The sequence below is a fragment of the Plectropomus leopardus genome, chromosome 7, assembly GCF_026936395.1.
Source record: "Plectropomus leopardus strain MGB_pleo_1.0 chromosome 7, ASM2693639v1, whole genome shotgun sequence".
Taxonomy (NCBI): domain Eukaryota; kingdom Metazoa; phylum Chordata; class Actinopteri; order Perciformes; family Serranidae; genus Plectropomus; species Plectropomus leopardus.
In genome coordinates, this window is record NC_142182.1 from 4,855,804 (window position 1) to 4,878,615 (window position 22,812).

General features: G+C 41.2%; 1 protein-coding gene across 1 annotated transcript in view; it reads left to right on the top strand.

Annotated features, from left to right (window-relative positions):
* Nucleotides 1-22,812, top strand: part of st3gal2 (ST3 beta-galactoside alpha-2,3-sialyltransferase 2) — a 71,998-nt gene that overhangs the window by 41,014 nt on the left and 8,172 nt on the right. Inside the window, exons 3-7 of the mRNA XM_088079456.1 lie at nt 6,127-6,717; nt 16,756-16,815; nt 17,251-17,384; nt 20,121-20,300; nt 20,761-20,806. Of these exons, the coding sequence (XP_087935582.1) occupies nt 6,127-6,717; nt 16,756-16,815; nt 17,251-17,384; nt 20,121-20,300; nt 20,761-20,806 (1,011 nt within the window). The remainder of the gene's footprint in view (nt 1-6,126; nt 6,718-16,755; nt 16,816-17,250; nt 17,385-20,120; nt 20,301-20,760; nt 20,807-22,812) is intronic.

The window sequence follows — 22,812 nt, forward strand, 5'->3', positions numbered from 1 at the left end:
GTATGGTTTCAATTTGTCATTGAAATGCTTTTGTAAAAATGTGTATGAGCCCTGAAAGATGCTAAACAACTATAAAGTCTGTGTGCTCCTGTGTAAGAAAGGTGGTGGGGCCTTCTGCATGTCTGTGCCCTGGGACCCACTGTCTCATAATCCGCCCATGCAATAAGAACACCGTTAATGTTAACATTTTGCTCTGTCACAAGCCTCTTTTCATGAGGCTTGCTTCCTTCTGTGCAGTGATATGGTTGGCATGTGTAGTTCGGTAGAAAGAAAATAGTTCCAACATTAAACTGCTCATAACAAGGTCTTTGGATTATCTTAAGTAACTGGGTCATGATTTCTGGAAGGAGACATTGCTGTTGAGTTATTTAAATGTATTTTCTTTGTTGCTTTGAGCACCATAAGCTAAGTGCCATCTAGTTCCATTATACTGGAGAAAATCTCTACAGCTGATATCTCCAACACTCTGCAACTCACACCAAAACAACCCAGATTGATAAATAGCACTGCAGATAAGAGGAAAAATAAGTCTTTTTTTATTTTGGGTTGAACTGTCCCTTTAAGTTGTTAATGCGAACCTGCAGCTTTTTAGGACTGTGGCTGCAGTAATGCCTCAAGCTCTGTCAGCTCTTAATTTGTTTGTGTGCATCTGGCTGCTGTTTGTCACTGCACTTTTACACCCAGATGGCACCCCATGACACCAGCAAAGTTATGAAAAACCACCAGGAAGGCCAGCAATGCAGCTCCAGGTGTAAATGTGTGCAACACTCTGTCACGGACGGTGTGATATATACAGCTATTATAGAAATAGAACATAAAGAAATATGTCAACAGCAGGAAAGCAGAGTCTGTGCCGATTCTCCAGCATGGATTAGATGGGTCAAGGTTGGGGACTCTGTGGTTTGTGTTGCCGTAACAACTCCGCAACGCTTCCTGGCTGCCATGGCGATGCATCAAAAATAGAGTAGTGGAAATGAATGGTTCATTGCTGGGTGGGTGGGTTGGTGTAGCAAATACAAGCAAGAGGCAGACTGTCTACATAATGTAATTCTGTCCTCATAGATGAAGGGGACAAAGAGCAGGACAAAGAGCGGGACACTCCAGTCAACGACCAAGTGTTGTGTGACTCAGACCAACACATGAGCATATTTACTAACAAGTTGTGGCCATTTTTCAGCACAATAAAGTTTGGTCCTCGTGTACTAAAGGACCACATTTAGGTTTTGATGTGGTAAAATGGGAACGAGAGGAGATAGTTGGACACAGTCTTTATAATCTTGCAACAGTTTCTTTTAAATTTTCTGTTATTCTGGCAACAATTTTATTGATTAATCTCCTGATCGATTCACAAAATAATGAAAATTATCCATCCCATATTCCTAAAGCCAAAGATGATTTCTTTGAATTGCTTGTTTTATGTTCCTGATCAATAGTCCAAGTCCAAATAAAATCAAAATCATTTTACTTTCAAACAAGACAAAGAAAACCAGCACATCCTTATCCTCCAACGATAATCTCTGTTTTTTCAGTCTCTGCTGTGATAATTGGTGTTATTTTTGGTGATTTTCAAAGACAACATGCCTTCCAAACCCACAGGCTTTTTCTTTAAAAATCACCAAGAAAAATAAATTTATTTTTCTAAAGAAACAACAATTGCAACAACTTTTGCTTTAAAAAAATGACAAAAAATATTTTAAAGAAAATCATATTGCCAATTTATTTCTTTAAAAATCTACAACATGTTTTAAAACAAAATAAAATCACCAGAAAACTTTTTAATCGCCAAAAACTTTTTAAAGAGAGCAAAAGCCTTTTTTAAATTTAAAAATAACCAAAAGACAACAAATATTTCCCAATTTTTTCAAAATGACATTAGATTACATTATCTTAATTTATCTCTGAACAATTGTCCTACATTTTGAAATTAGCTGAAGAGACCAAAACTGTTTTTCTACCAGTCTGTAAACACGTTTATTTCTGCTGTACATTTGTGCATTTTAACGTTGGGATCGGTGGGGATTGCCTCACTCTTTGGAGGCAGCCTCTAGTGGCCATTTGAGGAATTGCAGTTTTTGGCACATCTGTGTTGGTTTCATTTTCCAGAATGCTTTATTGAGTAGAACCTATTGTAGCCTTCTGGTTGCATGAAAAAGTGAAAAGCCTTCTCTGGAGTTAGTGTTGAATTTTTCCCGTTCTGGGCTTCTGTAGAAACATGTCAGTAGAGAGGACCTGCTGGTTATGTAGATATAAAGGGCTCAATCTGAGCTGATGAAAACACAATGATGCTTAGTTTCAGGTGATTATACACTAATGGAAACATAATTGTTAATATTATATTCCATTTCTGCAAACAGATCGCTTTAAATCCCACACACTGGACCTTCAATAGTTCAGACAAAATGAGTCATTTGATGATAACTGTAAAAAACATGTTGCAGCAGATGCATTATGAATCTACTTGAAAATAGCACACAAGAGAAAATGTTGAAAATGAAAATGCTGTTTTCCCCTGTGGTCTTTTGTTTCAATTTTATTAACCGTTTGAAACCTGGATCGTCATCCGGTTTCTTGTGCCTTTTCCGAGCATTTAAACCTTTGAAACACCGAGCAAATTTGTGTGATTGCATTCAAAAACATGGAGAGAAAAAAAAGTGAATAAGCAACTTGGCATGAAATGTTTTGCAAATTTCAAAAAACAAAACAAATAAACAAGCGACAAGATAATCAATTAAAGGATTTGCTCAAAAAGAAAGAAATTTGACAGATAACGAAGGAAAAATACCACAAAAAAACCTGTATTTATAGTTATTATAATTATCAGAAATTATTATTTTATTTCAGCACTTTTTCAGGTCATTTTCTGTTTTGGTTCTTTGAGTGAATTTTTCTTGTAACTTCTTACTAATTTCTTGCATCTTTTTGGTCATTTTTTAAAAGTTGCTCATTGCCTGCTTTTGCATGATTTTGAAAGAAATCAAGCCAGCTTCAGGTTTCAAGGGGTTAATCAGCCAGTAGTTCCAATTAAGTTGGCCTGTTATATTAATTTGATCTGTTTACAGCACACACTCTATTCAAAGGAGTCTAAAAGTTTTACCAGAAGTCTCCATATTGATTTTGTACATCTTATTCAGTCATTGACCTTTTTGTTGAGCTGATGACATTTGGCTATTTAAGGCACATTTCCTCAAATACAGCCTTGTTCTTGTGGGATGAATAGACACTTGAAATTGTTGAAATGCTTTCTCCTCAACCCGCTGTTCCAAGTTTAGCAGCAGAAAACTCTCTGTGTTCAACACGCGTCGAAACAGCCCGCCGGCATCAGATCTTAATAAGCACGACTTAATAAGTCAGACATCAGATTAACTTCAGCTAAGCTCATTTACATGCGCAGTCCCAATAAATACCTCACACTGAAAAAAAAAAATTCCCGTGTTGCTAAATTTTGCAACCTGATGGCAAGTTGTAGCGGGCTTAGCAAATCTCCCCCACACAGATGCACGATCATCTGGTGCAGCGGCAGTAAACACAGCCGCTTCCAGATCTGAGAGGAGGTCTGTGTCTCTGCTTAGTATTCTGCCCCGACTCTTTCAATCTGTATCCTGTCAGTCCGCTTCAGCATTTCCAATTCGGTGTTGTGACATTTTGAAATTTCTTCAGTACCAATCAGCGGACGCACAAACAGGACGGAGCAGAAGTTTGCTCCTGGTTTGCCCTTGTCCTTTTTGACGGACACAATAAAAAAAACAAAGTGAGCAAGAGGAAGAAAAAAAAGAAGGAAAGAGATGTGGAAAAAGATCAGATGAGATTGCAGAAACAGAGCGCTGCTGGAGACAAATAAAAACAGTTTGAGGTAAGCCGGGGAGAGAGGAGGAAATGGAAGAAAGAGAGGAAGTGGATCAAAGAGAGAAAAGAGAGGAGGATTAAAAGTGTCAATATGGTCAATGAGGCTAATGGCAGCAAATGACATCCTGTCTTTTATCTCTCTCTCTGTCTCTGCAGGTTTGCCACCGAACAGGAAGCCACTCTTCGGGCCAGAAATCCCCAAACAACACACAGACACGCACGTTTGATCATGACATAAATAACTTTACTGGGAGCAGTGGTTCGTGCCTCAGGGGTTGCACAGAAACACCACAAAAGTGGTAGCGGAAAGAAAAAAGCAGTGTGTGTGTGTGTGCAGGTGAGTCAAGCAGGTGTTTCGGACGAACATGGGCGCGGCACACAGCTGGCATAAAGTGGGCGCTGCGGGGGTCTTACCCTGGGATTACAGTGTAGCCGATTAGTGCTAAGCAGCAGTCACCTCGAGCTCACCAGCCTCATGAAACTTTCGCTGGCAGCCAATAGGGCGTGCACACACGCACACACACACTCACTCACATGCACACACACCCACACACACACACACACACACACACACACACACCGGCACAGCTGTAGAACACAATTAAATTAGTGCAACTGGCAGACGGTGTGCAGCCCCAGCTTAACACTATACACATATTAAATCACTGGCACAAAGACGTGCACACACACACACACACACACACACACACACACACACACACACACACACACACACATTGTGGGCTGCAGGACAGGCGCTGCCCCCACCCTTCCTCCTGTCATCTCTGTAAAGCCAGCTGGAGAGAAGATGAGATTTGGGGCTGATTGGTTTTGTCTTTTTTTCCATCGCAGCACATCACTCCATCCATCACTTTTGCCTTTCTTTGGTACGGCTTTGCCCCCGGATGAACCGTCGTCATAAAAATCTTTCCATCCGGAGGAACATCGGACAAACCACTTGGGATGCTTTGATTACTTCTCAGAGTGTTATTTTTGCTCTTTTTTCCATCTCTGTGGGTCCATCGGGGAGCAGGAAAAGGACTTCTTGATTAGTTGTTGGACTTTTTTTTTCAAATTTCCAGATATCAGTTAGGCTTTGCAGAAACTTTTAACTCCAGAACTGACATCTAGAAGGTGAAGGTGGCATCATGAAGTCTCCTGCTACTCCTTTAGATGATTTTTCCTCTCATTAAGATTTCATCATTCATCACAAAGTAAACCCCCCCCAAACTTTTTCAAACTTTGAGGAAAGTGTGCAGGGGAGCGGCGTCAGAGGAGTGCTTTAAACTCAACATTATTCACCCGAGTAGCTCTCAGAGCGCCTCCATGAAACAGGCAGACGCAGACAATGGACTAAAAGAGGTGAAAGAGGAGAGGAGAGACCTTGAGACAGAGAGTGACGAGGCGAGGAGAACCTCGAGAGGAAAGCAAAAGTAAAAAACAGATAACAGGAACTGAGCAGGGAAGGAAAGAAAAAGAGGTTGTTTTTTTCTGGTTTAGGGATGGCTAGAGACGTGATGGAGCACCCTTCAGGCCAGACCTCCTCACATCTACCGCTCCTCCTCCCTCTCCACCTCCTCCTCCCATCTTCCCTCCCTCCCTCTGCTGCTCTCAACTAGTCTGCCAGCTTTCTTTGGCTACGTCGCTTCGGTGCAACGAGAGAGACAGAGAGAAAGCGGAGCGCCGGGGCTGAGCTCGGCATTCACACAGATGGCAGAGAGAACGAGAAGAACCTGCTGCATCCATCCACGCCGCGCTCTGGATTTCACTGAAGATGGACATTGCAGTTAATTCAAAGAAAAAAAAGGAGGGAGGGAAAAGAGAGAGGTGGACGTAAAGACAGTGAAAGGGGAAAGTTAGAAAGTAAAGAAGGTGGAAAGAGCAGAGAGAGTGATTGAGGCTGTGGGAGAGATCACCTCTCATTGAAAGCAAAGGAAGCAGTCGGGCTACAGCTGTGTGTAATTCAGCTGCGACTCCAGTGTGTGTGTGTGTTTTTGTGTGTGTGAGACGAGCACATAGCTGTGAAGAGAGAGGGAGAGGATCCAGAGGGAGACAGAGAGAAAGCGTAGGAGCATCGCTGAGCGCACAGCTTGACTGTGAGACAAATTGACTCTGACACATAGTTCTCTGTCTGTGTGTGTGTGCGTCTGTGTGTGTGTGTGTGTGTGTGTGTGTGTGTGTGCGTTTACTAGACTGATATAGTGGGTGATCCTGTGGTCCAAAGTGTTAGTCAGGGGGTCGTCCCAATCACGCTGACAAGGCCTTGGTGGTCTTTGCGAGGAGGCGGCAGCGCAGGCGCTGGGGACAGTGGCAGGCCTAGGGGTGGGGGCATGGCCGTGGGGGGGCCGCATCCCGTCCTCCACCCTGCACCGGGACAGGCGCTGGGGCTGGGGGTCCTGGGGGTCCTGGGGTCCATCCAGGGGAGCTCCCAGGCTCTCCGAGCTCAGGCCGTGGCTAAGTGGCAGCACCGCCACGACGACAGGGGGCGGAGGTAGTAGTGGGGGAGGAGGCGGGGCGGAGAAAGGAGGCAGGGTGAGATGCACTCGGAGGTTTTGGGTTCTCCTCGGCTCGCTGGTTCTCGTCTTCCTCACCTCGCTCTTCTTCTCTGTGTCGCTCCGTGGGGGCGTTGGCTTCAACTACCTGGAGCCGCCCGGGTGGGAGGAGTCGAGGCGGGTGAAGCTGGTGCCCAGCTACGTTGGCGCGCACAGGCTGTCACCGCCAGACACCCAGCAGCAGAAGACATGTGCCTGCCCACGCTGTGTCGGAGACCCCGGGGTTTCTGATTGGTTCGACGAGAACTACGACCCGGATATCTCACCTGTGTGGACCAGAGACAACATCCAGCTGCCCTCTGATGTCTACTACTGGTGGGTGGTAAGTAACGATTTTACTTTACACGTGTGACAATAATAGAACTTTAAGTGTGTAGTATGTTAACAAATACGTCTCTAGGCGGGTTTCTGTGTACCGGCAAATTGCACACATTGAAATTGCGAATATAAAATCCCCCGAATGGAAACATCAATTTCGAAAAAAAAACTTGCAAAAACTTGCAAAACTGAGGTGTTAAAGCATTGCATAATTCCTCAGAAGTTGAGCGGATCATCCAGAAAATTAATTAAAAGTAATTGTGGAATTTTAATCCACAATTACTCTAAAATCATGGATTATCACCTCCCAGAAATCCCTCATACGTGGCCGCTCCCACGTATAAAGGGCTTATCTTTCCATTATCGCTCAAAAAACGGGCCTACTTCGCCCTCGATTGGAAATAATGACGGCTAGTGCGGTGGCTGCAATAGAAATAAACCTGCTAATGTTTTGAATGTCCATCGACTTGCTTCTTGGAGTGTTATCACCAGAGGAGAAGTCGAAAAATTGGAAATGCAGTCATCTCACAATTGTGTTTTATCAACATTTCGAAAATATGGCTTAAGTTTTGCGCAAATCTGTAATCTGTAATCTATGGAAATCCGCCTGCAGACAAGACTTTGGGTGATATCTTTTGGGTGATTATCCTTTCAAAATCATTTACAGCTGATATGCTATGAGGCTCGAGAAATAGTTCAACATTTTGGAGTCAGTGGAGAGGATTGATACCACTCTTGTCACAATTTGTAGAATTTCTGTAAAATTAAAGCAGATTACTCTGATGGCATACATTTTTGTTTGTAGAAAAGACACAATTGATGAAATCGCGTGTACTCTTTGTTTAGCTTTCAGCCGTATCATCTCAGTGTCCCCAGCTCTGTCTGCCGCTGTGTCTTTTTTGTTACCAACATGTACAGTCACCATATACACAAATCCTGGACACGGGGGCTTTAACTTAACATTAATTACTTATTTTGTTTGGAATAAAACTCCCAAAATGAACATTTACACACATTGCGATACATTATTGAAGATGACATATAGTGAACCCGCAGAGCGTTTTTCTGATTTAATATCCCTACCTTTATTTATATGCATTAAAAACACAAATAGGATGGATTGCAAACAGCATTATCATATATTAATGACATTTCAGTATTTTTTAAGTGCTTGTAGCATCATCAAACACTTTGTGTGTGTGTGTGTGTGTGTGTGTGTGTGTGTGTGTGTGTGTGGCACAGAGGGGGAAATCAGTTACATGGGAGATATAGGTTTATTGGGACAGCAACACAGGAGGAGTAATACATCATAATCGCGGATCTCTCCGTTCTCCTCATCCTTCCTTGTCATCGAGCCAACCAATCCCCTCTTACAAGGACTACATGCTCCTCATGTATCTCTGCCAGTCATGTGTCTTGGGGGATCATTACATGGTTGATCGCTGGGCTTAAACCGCTGTAATGTAATGTCTGACAAACGAGTTAAAACGTCTTCAGAGAGAGTGCAAGAGTTACAAAAAGCACTTAATTAGAGAAAACTCACATAACCGCTCCTTTTCTGTGTATGTGAGTGTGTAGTAGTCTCTGTGGCGGTAAACTCATTTGTCTTTGTATGCCCACTTGAATCCAAGTGTATAAATGTGTTTCCAGGATTATCTTTAGTGTTGCACAGTGTCCTTCAGTGGTCGGTCTAGAGTCCTATTTCAGGGCCTCAGTGCGGGCTCCGAAATGGCAGAAAACTGCAAACACAGGCCAACAGCTGCCAAGTCATTAGGTCACACTGCAACAGGGAGGTGATGAACTGGGGTAGAGAAAGGAGAAATAAATGAGAGCAGAAAAAAGACAGAGAGGGGAGTTGGGAAGGGAAGAAATAGGGGAGATCACATACAGAGCAAAGGAAAGGTAAACACGCACAGTAGGAAAATGGAAGTGGTGAAAATAGAAAAGAAGGGAGTGAGGGATGAATAAGATTTGCAAATAAACTGGAGACAAAGGGGAAAAAGACAGAATACAGCGTAGAATACAGTGGAGGGAACGAGAGAACAGACAGAAGGAAGATACAGGGCCATACCAAGCAGGATAAACATACCAGTCTCTGCAGACCTATTAGAGCCGTGTCTATCTGTTTTTGACCTTGTGTTTTCTCGTCAGGGATGCCTCTCTGCTTTTCTGTATCGGAGAGAGTACACCCCTTTCGGTTGCATGGAGTTGTCTTGCACTGAAATGTTGCCTTGGTGCAAATATTCAGTGCAAAATTCTTGATTTTTGATCTCCAGTCAAAAGCTGGCCATGACTGCACCATGTCACTCCAAAGGTTTAGAGCTGTTAGTGGGATTGACCGAAGGTTTTTTGCAAGTTTTGGATGGTTTTAGATAGAGGTGGGCGATATATCGAATATACTCATTGTATTGCAGCTTGTTCCACATGGATATAAAATGACTATACTGCAAACATCATGTAGCCTATAAATTGTCACATTATTTTTTTGTTAAGCCTCCTGCATGATATTGGCTTCTGTGTTTTTGTTCTGTTGCAACGCTAAAAGCAACCTTTCGGGTCTGCATAATACGCTGCTCCAGCTCATCAGCTGAGAATGTGGCCAGATGGAAAGGTTTGCAGACTAATTATACGCCGCCAGACGGCTGGCTGGCACCTGCTGCGACAGCATTTTATGTGGACCATCAGCGTCAGTTGAGAACGTGGCCGGAGGGAATCGTTTGTGTCAGCATGATATGCAGCTGAATGACATCAGGGTGAAACGCTGATGGAAACGGCATAATATAAGGAGCACGAAGGTCCCTGTGGGAAAGGGTGGTGGATGGATCCAAAAAACCCTGGACTTTCATGTGAGAGTCCAGTGTTTGCGTCCGATCTTACCTACAGACACCGTACCATGTGCCTCCTTCCCCTTATCCTAAGCATCTGTGCCCTTATTGCCTAATCCTAACTATCCATGACATCCCGGCATTGGTTTCCATATGTTTTTGTTTCTAAACATAACCACATGCAGTGTAATCCCACCATATGCTTGTGTTGACATCCCACCATTGGTAGCTCCCCAGAACATGAAAGGTTGATGCACAAAGATACCCAGAGTACAATATGTAGATGCAGAAGTCCACTTCAAAGCGTCAATTTGTGACGACTTGGGATGAGGACATGTTGCTCCCTCCCTCCTCCCTCCTCCCTCCTCTTTTCTTGTAAATTTGGCAATACAATGGAAGCCCACAGGTGGGGTGAATTATATGTCACCACATGAAAACATAAACAGTGCATCCCAGCAGCGGGAGCCAACATTTTTTCAAGGCACAGAATAAAATAATAATAATAATAATAATAATAATAATAATAATAAGAAGAAGAAGAAGAAGAAGAAGAAGAAGAAGAAGAAGTAGAAGATCAATAAATAAATTTAAAAAATAGATATAGAATAAATTAAAAAGGCAGTTCATATGTATTTACATCATAAAGAGATAAAAGATAATATGTTTACTGGATAAATAAAATAAATAAATAATAATAATAATTTAAAAAATAAACACATAGATAAATATTAGTAAGTAAATAAATAAATAAATAAGATTTATAGGAAACAAGCAAATGATATCCCCTCATTCAGCCCATTATGAATGAGGTTGTCAAGGTGATGTGTTGCTTTTTAGCCATGTTGCTCAGCCCTAGTTTTAGAATAGAAATTTAGTGGACAAATTGTAGATTTTCTTGGACATATGGACAATGTTGAGTTACACCAACAAGTCGTTACCACCTTTAGGGACAGAACCAGTTGACTGGAATAAACATACTGTACCAATTTAGAGCCCTTTCTGTTGGGAATTAGAAGACACGATAAGAGGTTGTTTCCTGGCAGAGAGTTTAGGAGGCAGACATCACTGATGCACAGGGGGAAGTAGCCCTGCAAGTACTCCCTAGTCAATTACTGGCTTTTCTCTCTTCTAAAGGGAAATTCTTCAGTCCAAAGTGGTTTAATATGGAGATTCAGTGTAACCACACAAAATGGTGAAATAACCCTTCTGCTTTGTCTCTTTTTTTTCACTTGACTTGCTTTTAATCCCGAGTCCAATCAGCCAGGATGAGGGAAGGAAGGAAAACAAACTATTATGTGTGTGCATGATTGGAGTATATGCTCTTCAATCAAAACTAATGTGTTATTGCGCTCTCCTGCCTCAGGAGGAGAGCGAATCGAGCATTAAATGAAAGACACATTTTGAAAAAATTATTTGCTCGGCAGGACTTAAGTGATTTCTAAGTTTGGTGAAACATTCTCACATTTAAGAGTATGAGCACTCAGCCACCAATCCTCGTTGATGAGGTGGTTGTCGATGAATTATTTAGCATTTTTGAAAGTTCTTTTTTGAAATTGAGAGCTGGAACAGAAAATTAAAACTTGAATGCAGGCTTTGACATGAACCTACGAAGATGTCTGATTTGAGTCCAGGGTTTGGTTGTAGTATAAGGACAGCAGCCCTATACATGTGTCTAGGACTTTAGGACATTTATCTGATTGTAGGATGTTCCTGTGATTTTAGGACATTTCTCCCATTTTAGGACTTTTCTAGGATTTTAGTGCATTTCTAGGATTTCAGGGTCCCGACAGGACAATGTTTTGGTCCGGATTCGGACTGCGGTCCACCAGTTGGTGATGCCTTGCTTGCAGATATACATGTGATGAATCAATGGTATGGGCAGGGGACTGGAGACTATCTCACATGTTTGCACTGGAGCAGACTGTCAGACATGTCCCTGCTGGAACTGGCTTTTGGACATGTCCGCGCTGGGGACTATTTCACATGTTTGCGCTGGAGCAGACTGTCGGACATGTCCGTGCTGGAGTGGGATGTTGGACATGGTTAGGGGGACACCTCACATCCTATCGGGTGACAGATTTGGTGTGCTGTAAGTTCAGTATCACTGCTCTAAGTTATGTTGCAATAAATTTGCAAAAGTTTACATTATTTTTAACAGATTAGTTGTTGACGACATTGCCTCTGTTATGCTTCAGTCAACACAGTTCATATTAGCAAGCTAATGGTAGTTATTTGGCTCAGTCAGTCAGGCAGCAGCTCTACCTGGCAGTTAGTGGGTGTAAATGCTCAGTTGTATCACTGTGCAAGAAACTGTTGTGTAATTATTTTGTGATTCATAAATTTCCACTTAGTGTCTTGTATTGTGAATAGGCTAAGGTTGACCTTAGGAACAGCTGGTGCAGTGGCTTTTGGAAGTGGCAATCCTCTGCCAATGTAAAATATTGGTTTACTGTAAGTGAAAAAAGAAAGGGGTATTTACTTGAAAGTAGGTGCCAGGAAGCTTATACTTTAGGAGTCAGAGGACAGCTGAGAGAGAGAAAGCAAGACAGCATTTGGCGTGGCTGCCAAAAAACATCTGCCAAAAATTAGAAGCCCCTGAACAACAGTGGCGCAGCGTGCCAAGCCAGCCCTGGCATCATGCGGGGAGTCAGGCGCAGAAGAAGGGCGAAGGATGGAGGGATCAAGCAGGATGGAAGAACAGAGAGGGAAGGAGGAAAAACTACAGAGAGGTAACAGCATGAGAAACAAAGTCAGAGAGAGTAAAAGAAAGATTTAGCGGTCTCTGATCAGCACTGATGAGCAGCGTGGTGCACAGGCGTCCCAGAGAGATGAAGAAAGACAAGAGGAGGAGGAGAAACAAAGAGGGAGCAAGGGAAATTAAAGAGAAGGAATTAGACATGAGGGCGCGGAGACTGCAGGAGAGGATGTGTGAATGAAAAGGGAAGCGAATGAGATCTGTGTTGGGAAAAGCGAATTAAGGCCGATGGTGGGTGAAAAGGAAGTGGTGACAAAGGAGAGGGAAAATGAAGATTGCTGTGTGGGAGAGAGGGAGAAAGACAGAAAGGAAAAGACGGTTATGGAGAGAAACAGCCATGTAAGCTGCCAATATCCTGATGGAACTTTTGTGTTTTGCAGTTTTGTTTTGGGGGATTTTTTTTCTTCCTTATGTGTGTGTGTGTGCAGGTGCTAGCTTTCTCTTTACACGCATGAATGCACATTTGCCTGTGTGGTTTGGCAGATAACAAAATTGGAACAAGATTTTTTCTTCCTTTTTTTTTTCTTCTTGTAATCGGACAACTTCTCTTTGTCAGCCGCAGCCTGTGTGTGTCATCATTCTCTTTACATCGCACAATGAGGCAGTTCAAAACCGTGATCCAAAAAAAAATCAGAAAGACACTTAGCATTTAAATAAACAGACAAAGCAGAAAGATATTTTTATTCTCGACTGTGAACATGTGACTTCACAGTGTTTCCTGCCTCTAAGAACGAGAGCACTCTGTCAGTTTAAAGTGACTGCAGTCTGATATTAAAGGGGAGGTTCACAAATTTTCAAGTATCTTAAAAAAACAGGTGCCCATATATAGGGTTTGTGCAGCAATGAAAAAACAGGAAAAGTCATTGAATTTGCACATAGCAATTTCCATTCCTGGAAAAGATTTGGAAAACTAGATATACCCTGAAAGTTTTCAACACATGATGTCTTCAAGGACCATAAAAATCTAACAATATTCTCTGTTTTTACAGTTTCTGGCTGGGATAATTGGTATAAGTTTTAGTAACTTTTAAAGTACAGATGCCCTCCAGACTGCGGATTTGAAGAATGTTTTCTTTAAAATTCACCCAGAAAGACAAAAAAGCATTTTTTTCTTTAAAAACTGGGGGGAAAAGGAACAACAATAATGGCCAAAATTAAAATAAAAAAGTAAAAAGTAAAAAAAAAAGGCCTGGGCCCGTTTGTTTGGAACGCATATATTTCTTGAAAAATCACAACAAAAAAAGGTCGAGGAAAAAAAAAATCAGTCAAAGTTTTCAGTCAAAGTTTTTTAAAGAAAAAAATAGCTCAAATTTTGTCTCAAAATATGGCCAAAAAACCCCAGACAAACAAAAAAATTAAGATGATAAAATGATAGCCCAGACTTTTTAACACAGTTCATGACACACTTCGGTCTCTGCGTAGGAATACGGGACTATACGGTTGAGAAAAAGTAGCACCAAAGGAAAGGGCTGTGTGACAGCGAGGTTAAGCTTTAAAAATACTCTTTATACAGCGTCCACTGAGACTGATATTGATTTGTTTAGGTAAGCCTTTTTTAAAGTGGCTAAAATACATCTTTTCTCCATCCAAAACCACTGCAGAGTAATGCTGAGCTTTGGGTTATTAGTCTGTTTCTGCAAACCGTGAGCGTAACGACCACCAGCTACTGTATTTAATACACTGACTAAAGATAAGTATCTCATACAGCCACACTCCAAAAATCCCAAACTATCACCGTAAGTGCCCTTGCTTATTAATATTGTAATGGAGTCTAATCAGGCTGAAACACTTTTATGGTATTTAGTTTTCTCAAACATGAAATTCTGCACTGAATTAAGGCCATTTTCAAGGTTGCTGAAGAGGCACTCCTAAATGAAAGGTTTTGTGCACAGAAATATAATTACTTCAGATCAATGGTGTTACTTATCCAGGAAGTCTTTAACAGGCGGGTCAAAACCAAACGGCAACCTCAACCTTTAATTCATATAGCACCTTTCAAACAAATCAAACACAATTCAAACTGCTTTACAGTTTGACCGAAGAAACAAAAACCACGTTTGAAATAAGCCAAAATGGATCTTTAAAAAAAAGAATAAATATAAACCCTTAAATAATGATAGTAAAGGCAGTTTTGGTCTCTATAACTAATTTTCCCATTCATGACAACTGTACAGGGGTGAATTTTTAAAATGACTTAACTGTTCACATTTCATTAAAGCTGAAAGTTTTGCCTTTTTTCTAAAGATAATTTTTTAGGCTTTTCAGCTTAATTTGAAAGGACAGATGATGAGAGAGGGGAATCAAAAATCAGAATCAGAAATACTTAATTGATCCCAGGGGGAAATTGCGGTTCGTTACAGTCTCTCTGATGCCAGCATTGAGAAATGAAAAAGTAGAAATAATTGCCAACACTAGTATGAAAAATAAAAAATAGATATACAGTAAGAGTAAGCAACTGGCACAGTATGTAAATATTTAAAATAAAGTATGTAAGTGTGAAAACATAAATGTAGGGTACAGAAACAGACAATCAGCACCAATCTGTGAAAATTTAAATTATAATAAGGATAATGTGCTGGGTGTGGAAAGTGTGTAAAATATAAAACTATAAAACTGTGAATAAAACTATAAAACTGTGGGAAGCTGAGCCACTGGGTGCCCAATTAAGTCTTAAAGTTATGTAACATTAAGGGTGGGACTGACCTCCACAGCCAGTCTCTCGCCCAAATATGGTCACTTCTGGCTCCAAAAAAACATAATGGCGATGGCTGATAGACCGATCGAGGCCTTAAAACCAGTGGGTGACGTCATGGGGACTACGTCAATTTTTTGAAGTCTATAGTCAAAACCAGCCACAGTATCATCTTACTCTCCTCTTCGTCTTTCTTTCAACTCCACTTACATTGTCTTTCCTTCTTTACATTCAACACATAACTTAAACTTTTTCATCCAGCCTCTATTTATTCTGGTCGTTCAGCCAGACAGGAGAGACGTGTTGTCATCCCTGCTGTCACTTTTGTTTATCCCTCCGAGCAGAATTCTGGATACTTTGGACATCTCCCTGCTGTTGGTGACGGACAGCATAATAGAAAACTTGCCTGAAAAGACACACTCAAAAAAAAACCTTAAGCACACCGTCTCTTCATGTTTAATAAACAGTTTATGTGCAGACAAACAGACACAAGGAGTCTGGAAGAAGCAAAATAAAACTCAGTGGGAGTGAAAAGTTTAGAAGATATTTGGACTCCCCCACACTTTGTGCTTTCTTTTTGACATTTTTCCATCCCTTCCTCCTCTGCCATATGTTTTAAGCTTGTTTTTGACATGTGGACAGCGATGCCTGTGCTCCTCTGACCACAGCTCGCCCGGTCTGACTGCATCCTGTCAGTCTGACACACGGCTGTTACCTAAACACGCACGGGCACAAGCAGCTGCTTATCTGCACATGAATGCTGGAGAGGGCATGCATGCACACGTACATGAGCAGACGAAAAGTAACTTAAAGACTGACCCTTTTTAGTTTGACTTTTAATTGACTTTACCTATTTATTTTGTACAATTTCGTCTGTTTTACTGTATTATACGACAGAAGATTAGGGCCATGTTTAAGAAACAAAAAAGTTAGATTTTGTGAATAAAGTCACAATATTACGAGAATAAAGTTGCAATTTTATGAGAAAAAAAGGCATAATCTCAGAAGAATAAAGTTATATTTTTACGAGTGTGTCTGAGTGCACCTGTTTTATTGTTTGCTGGCAATATGTTTATTTCCGTAATATAATATGCCCTTTCTCGTGAAAATACGAATTTAATCTTGTAAAAATTTGAATTTTTTCCTGTAAATTTATGACTTTGTTCATGTAATATTATGAGTTTATTCTTTAGTTTATGAGGATTGCACATTATGATTATGTTTTTTCATGTAAAACTATGACTTCATTCTCATAATATTACATTTTTTTTCCAGAATATTTTGACTTCATTCTCAAAGTCTCAAAAAACATTTTTTTTCTCAATTTGGCCCTAAAACTCTGTTTAGTTTTACTAAATAGTGTTATTTTAATAATTTTAACATTTTTATCTATTATTATTTGTGCTGTTATCCTTTCATTTACCCTTTATCTAGTATTTTTTTTAATTTACTTATTATTAATATCATATGTATTGATTTTTATCCTTTTATCTGTAGGTTTTATCCTTTGTTTCCTCACTTATGGTAGAGTTTCCTCAGTTCCCAGTTTTAATGGGCCATCTTTTTTATTAGTTACAAAGTCTTGCATTTTTACCCATGTGCCTGTGTACTTGTGTGTATGTTTTTCTGGTTTTATTATATAAAGCACTTTGTGTTAATTTTGCTTGCATGAAAAGTGCATACAAATGAAGTCTGATTGATTGATAAAGTCACTGGATGTGTTTGTCGAAGCATACTAACCATTCTTTCTCTCTCCTTCTTTCTCTGTAGATGTTACAGCCTCAGTTTAAGCCCCACAGCATCCAGCAGGTGTTGCTGAGGTTGTTCCAGGTACTTTATATTATTAATTCATCGTTCCATTACTCTGGTGCTTTCAAATCAGCCAAGTCATTACGGCACGCTCTTGGGCAAAGGCTGAGGGAAACAGATTGTATTTATAAGACATTAGGGTTCATCAGTGACCTGCCTCATTCCTTTTTAATGTATCTAGATTTTTGTTGTTTTCATTCTGACTCAGTGCAGCGCAGTGCTCTCACATAATGCTGTGTGTTCCCATATCTCAGTCTGAGGGCAGTAGGGGCCTCATGTATTTTTCATGAAGAACTCACCCCAGTATTGAGAGCAGGATGTATTTTTACAATCAGGCTCTGAGCTGCAGGTTAGGTTATTTTATGTCTCTTGCTGTTCCAGAGCTAGTGTCCTATTTCATTTCCTGTGCAGTTTGAGTCCAGTCAGCTTGATTCAATCACGGTCTGTGTTTCGCAGGTGATCCCCGGGAGGTCGCCGTACGGCTCGTGGGATCCGGGACGCTGCCTGCGCTGCGCCGTGGTGGGGAACTCCGGAAACCTCCGCGGGGCCGGATATGGGGCGACCATTGATGGACACAACTACATCATGAGGTGAGAGGGATGGAAGCAACAGATAGACAGGCACAGAGATGGAGACCGGAGAGAGGATGCAGGGCTGCATAAGATACAGCAAGAGTGACAAGACTGAAAATGTTATGTGCCGTTAAAGTTACTCTATGCAACACTGTCTATGGTGACATGCACACCAATATTCCCCTATAATTCCAAATATGATGATATTTTGAATTTGATGCAGAATTTGATTTCTTTATTACTCCTGCAACGGGGAAATTTGCATTATTATTAGCAGCAAAGGGTGCCAAAGCAAGGTATGTATAAGAAAAATAAAGCAAAAAGAACAGTATATATATAAAAACAAGTTGCGAAACACCAGCTGCAGATTGATAATTGCACATTGTAATAAATTGCACATTATGATTATGTTTGAGTCCACGTTGTGGTCCACTGGGAGCACTGCTGGTTTTACATTCTAAAAGTAGCAGGATAGATTTAGCTGCGGAGCTATTTGCCCGGCGCAAACGCTAAAAAACTTTCTAGCTTTGGGGTTTACTTCCATGGTATGCAGCCCACTAACTATGCGCAGTAGCGATCCTCCTGCTGACCCCGCCCGTCAAGCCCGCCTCATAGAGTTTTACAAATAGAAATCCACCATGGCTTAGAGTCATAATTGACCTTGTTTGCAGTTTGAGGTTTTGGAAAAAAAAAAAAAAAGCTTTCTGGGCTGCAAGGGAGTTTTTTGCTGCAATACCACAAGTGGCCACTGGGAAAAATTGCTGCAAGGGGGGTGCTTTCCTGGAGGCCTGAGTGGGATAGGGATGCATGCAGAAAAGCCCCCATCTCTGGCCGTAAGAAGAAAAACACCTGCTTTTAAACATTATTGAAGAAGGAAACTGTGGAAAAAAAATTTTGATGCAAATTGACAAGCAGCTCCAGCTGTTCTACTTTGAAGATGTAAGGGTATGTTACGGGAGTATGCAGAGCTGCATGAGTGTCAGTGGAATATTCATTTTCATTACACATGTAAACAGCTTAGTTGGATTATTTTTCCCCTTTTGGAATAAGGGTGAAAAACAGACTATTTTATGCATGTAAACATACACATTGAATGTGCAAAAGAGGGCAGACAGCAGATGTGTGTTTATCATACTGTATTTAATCTTACTATATAATGCTGCTCTCCCATTGGTTGACAGAGAGGTCACCTGGCTAATTTGCGGTCACCACAGAGAGCTTTATCTCCTAAGAAGCTATAGCGGATAGATACATTGTGCCTGTCGTGTAGACAGAGAGGCACATAAATCCGTTTCCCCCGGTCCTTCTCGTGCGGCGGTGATGGATCACAGTGCCTGATTGTTGTCACTTGGCATGAACACACAGCTATATGTTGTCTCCTGCAGTGACTGTGTGTGTTGCTGCCACGTGCTCGTGGCATGGAAGCCTCCATAGGAATGACTGGTATTTTTTTCTGTTTCTGTGTGCTAAAAGCATTAACATCCATTAGCGTTGCACTCTCAGCAGACCTGTGTGGGCAGCCTCCAACTTCCGTCTCCTGTTACACTTTCTCATTGCTGCGGTTTGATTCTCATTTGTTTTTATAATCAGCTTGGCCCGCAGCGGTCCCAAACACCAGCACTGCTACCCACCTCCTGTCTGTCTGCCTTCTCACTGCCGCTATCTGAACAAACATCTGTTTTGTTCTCTGACATATGGGCAGGGGCTCTCTGTGGCCTTTTTGTTTTCTCTCAGGTGCAAATTCCTGTTTACATAAGCAGCTGACTCCTCCAGACAGTGAGTCACATCTACTGTAAATACAGCAAAGGTCTCAAATACGCAGACGGAGCTTAGTGGTTCACTTTTACTGTCTGACTGAAGGTTGCACTGGACAAATATGTTTATTATATTATACACTAAAGTGTGCTCCTGGGAAGTGTTTGTCATCATGAGACGCGTTAAAGCTACGAGATGAGCCGCCCCGCTCTAACCAATAATAAAATGACTTCGTCTGCTGTGAACTAGAAGTGACAAACACAGTGACTCAGTGAATTATCACTTTACTCTGCAGTTTTCTCTATGCTCTATGGAGCGTTTCAGCCTCTTCCAGCACGGTAGTGCAGTTTGCATCCAAATGTTACACAAATTTTTATTCCAATAAAATTCAGAAACTGCTATTAATTCAGCATGATCTACAGTAGAGAGCCCAATGGATGATGATTTCTCTGTAGGTCAACCTGGAAGCTAATGTTGCCCTGGTTCCCTCGTCAAAAAGCCTATGGGATTTTTCCATTGTGTTTTGGATCACTGGAAACGCCACTTTCAGGAGTTTTGAAGCCAAAATGTAATCGCCAAAAGTAAAAAGCAAATGTTTGACTAAGAAGTAACTACACTACGGTCGTAAAGCTGTGAAGCCTTGTTCAGCTGACTGGATTCAAGACACATAAAAGCTTCAAAGTTCACAGTGGGGTATTTACTGACGAATTTTATGTCCAAGGACAAAATGTTTAAGCCTCTTTAGCTTGTGTTAACCACAGACCTTATTTCAGGCTTCTAACCAAAAACCGATTCAAAAACCCCATTGACTTTGAGACGAGGGAACCTGAGGTGCCGAAATGCTAACTCATTTCTGGGTTTTAGGACTCATTTTTTGGGTTCTCCATTCAGCATAAAATTAGATCCTGCAAATCAGTTCACCTGTTTGATTACAATTAAAGCTCACACAGTGTGACCTTGAGACGTGCACCTCTTATGCCATCCCTCCCTTCCTCCCAGGATAAACCTGGCGCCCACGGTGGGCTACGAGGAAGACGCCGGCAGCCACACCACTCACCACTTCATGTACCCGGAGAGCGCCAAGAACCTGGCGGCCAACGTCAGCTTCGTCTTGGTTCCCTTCAAAACGTTGGATCTCGTCTGGATCACCAGCGCCTTGTCCACGGGCCAGATTCGATTGTAAGACACACACACACACACACACACACACACACTCACACACACACACACACACACACACTCACACGTTCACACAGATATTTATAAGCACGGATTAACACACATGTGAGTGCACACACACATAAAATTAATTTTGGACACATGCTGCACACAGTGTTGGGAAAGGAAAATGCTTTGACTTTAAGGCACACAGACACATATGAGTACAGTTTGTGGGCGTAAACACACACACGCACACACACACAAACACACAAACACACCAACATTTGTGAGAAGCGGAGTCGCTGGGCTGGAACAATCTGTCAGCCGTCAATCATCCAGAATTCATAGCTGCAGCAGTCACATGAAGTGCTGATTGAATGTGTTAATCAATTTCTCTCCCTGCCTGTCTCTCTCCCTGCCTGTCTCTCTCCCTGTCTCCATCTCTCTGTCTCTCTTTCTCTCTCTCTCCCTGTCTCAGTACCTACGCTCCAGTGAAGCAGTTCCTCCGTGTAGACAAAGACAAGGTGTGTATTTTCAGCATCCACTGCAATTACTTTTAGCCATTCTCACACGCATTTCCAGTGATACGCCAACACATACACATATGCAGCCACACATACACACACACACACACACACACACACACACACACACAGAGCGAGTGACCCCGCTTTGCTGCAATTATATCATCCCCTCCCCATTGTTGATGAGGGGATTACAGTTAGATTAGAAACCTTCCCTTTGTTTTAAATAATCTTCTGCTCGCTCTTTAATCTGTGAAAATAAATAAAGTCTAACTAATCCCCGCCATGTGAAGACTTTGGGAATATCTTCGCCTGGTCAGAGACACGGTGTCTTTGGGGCCGGCCCAAAAATCTACATTTAGAAGACTTACTCCTCCGCCGTGGAGCTCTGAGCAGCCTAAAGCCCTGTTTGTTGGGACTGAGCATCACCTGGAGGCACATGATAAATTTGTAATTGCTGTTCATTTGGTTAATAGTGCTTTTAATCTTTCACAGCAATCACAACTTCGGGGAGTATTAAAATTTAACCTGGAACCTTGTGGGATTGGACCTTTTGGATAAGCAGAGGCTATAATTTGCACGAGGTTATCTTTCCTGCGTTATTGTATAAATCACTTGCGTGAATGCTTTAAATTTGAACATAGAGGAACTTGGATTTAACTACTCATAAACAAGGAATATTTGAAGAGACAAATCTGAATGAATATAAGGCTGTGGGACAAAGCCAAAAAAGTTTAGAAAAAGTATTTCTCCTTTTCATGCAGGAGATTGGGTTTCATTCCTTGTTAAATCTACAGCAGCAGTAGAAGAAGATGTGTTAAACAGTATTTCTAGGGATGCACTGATTATGAAATTCTGGGCCAATACAAATACTGATGTTTAACATAGCAATTTGGCTAATAGCCTATGCTTATGTCAGGGTTCCCAAGTCATGGAAAACCTGGAAAAGTCATTGTTAAATTGTTACAGTAATCTTCTGTGGATAACCTCCCACATAATGTCATGTGATTGCAAACTTATTTCCTATAGCTGTCAATTTAATGTAGCACTAATATTTATCAATATGTGATGTTTCGTAACGTTTCGTCATTTTATCACTTTGTTCCATCGCTCTCAGAACGTATGCCAGCTGGCTGAAATTATGTTAAAATAGAGGCTGAGTCTGATATGTTTGAAAAAAAAACAGGCAGGTGGATCAAGAGAAAGAAAATGTCATTATGGGTCCTTGAAAAGTCATGGAAAAGTTTTGAAAATTTGTCCATGAAAATATGTAGGAACCCTGTGATACTGATGGGTTTATTTGTTGTTTTCAATTTTGATTTTGTTGTTATTTATTCCCCCTTCATTATTGTTCAAATTCGATGATGTGAAAAATTCAACAAATTTCTTAGAACAGCTGTATTTATTCAAGTTTCTCACCAAAAATGTCATTTTACAAGATTTTATCAAGCACATCATGATAATTTACCATCTCCCAATACTCATTTTTACTGAATTAAACTTGAAAGCATAATAATGTAACTCAATGCAACCTCCGTTAGCTGTTAGTCCCAACCACCGCCTGCTAACAACTAACTTTAATTAACTCCCTTTTTGCCGATTTCCACAGGGATTTATTGTTCACAATGTAGCATTATCAGGGAAACAACACCGCCTGACACGCTGATAGTAAGTTTACTGCATCCTTTCATCCCAAAGCCGTCTCTGTTTGTCCCAAACACATCTTCTTTTGTCCCTGGGATGACAGGATGACTTTTAGGAGCTTTGCTTTTTACTCAGCATAAAATCAATGTGACTCAACAGAAAAACATCGGCCACTGCCATCAGTGGATGTCATCTGATAAACAGATGGGCTGATTGCGGTGAACAAGGCAAATATCGGCCGTTATTGATATTTTTTGATAAATCTGTGCATCCTGAGTAAAAATACTCTTCTACTTTCCATTCAGGAGTTTGGGTTTGATTCTAACTTAAAATAGAGCAACGAGACAGTGTATTACAGTATT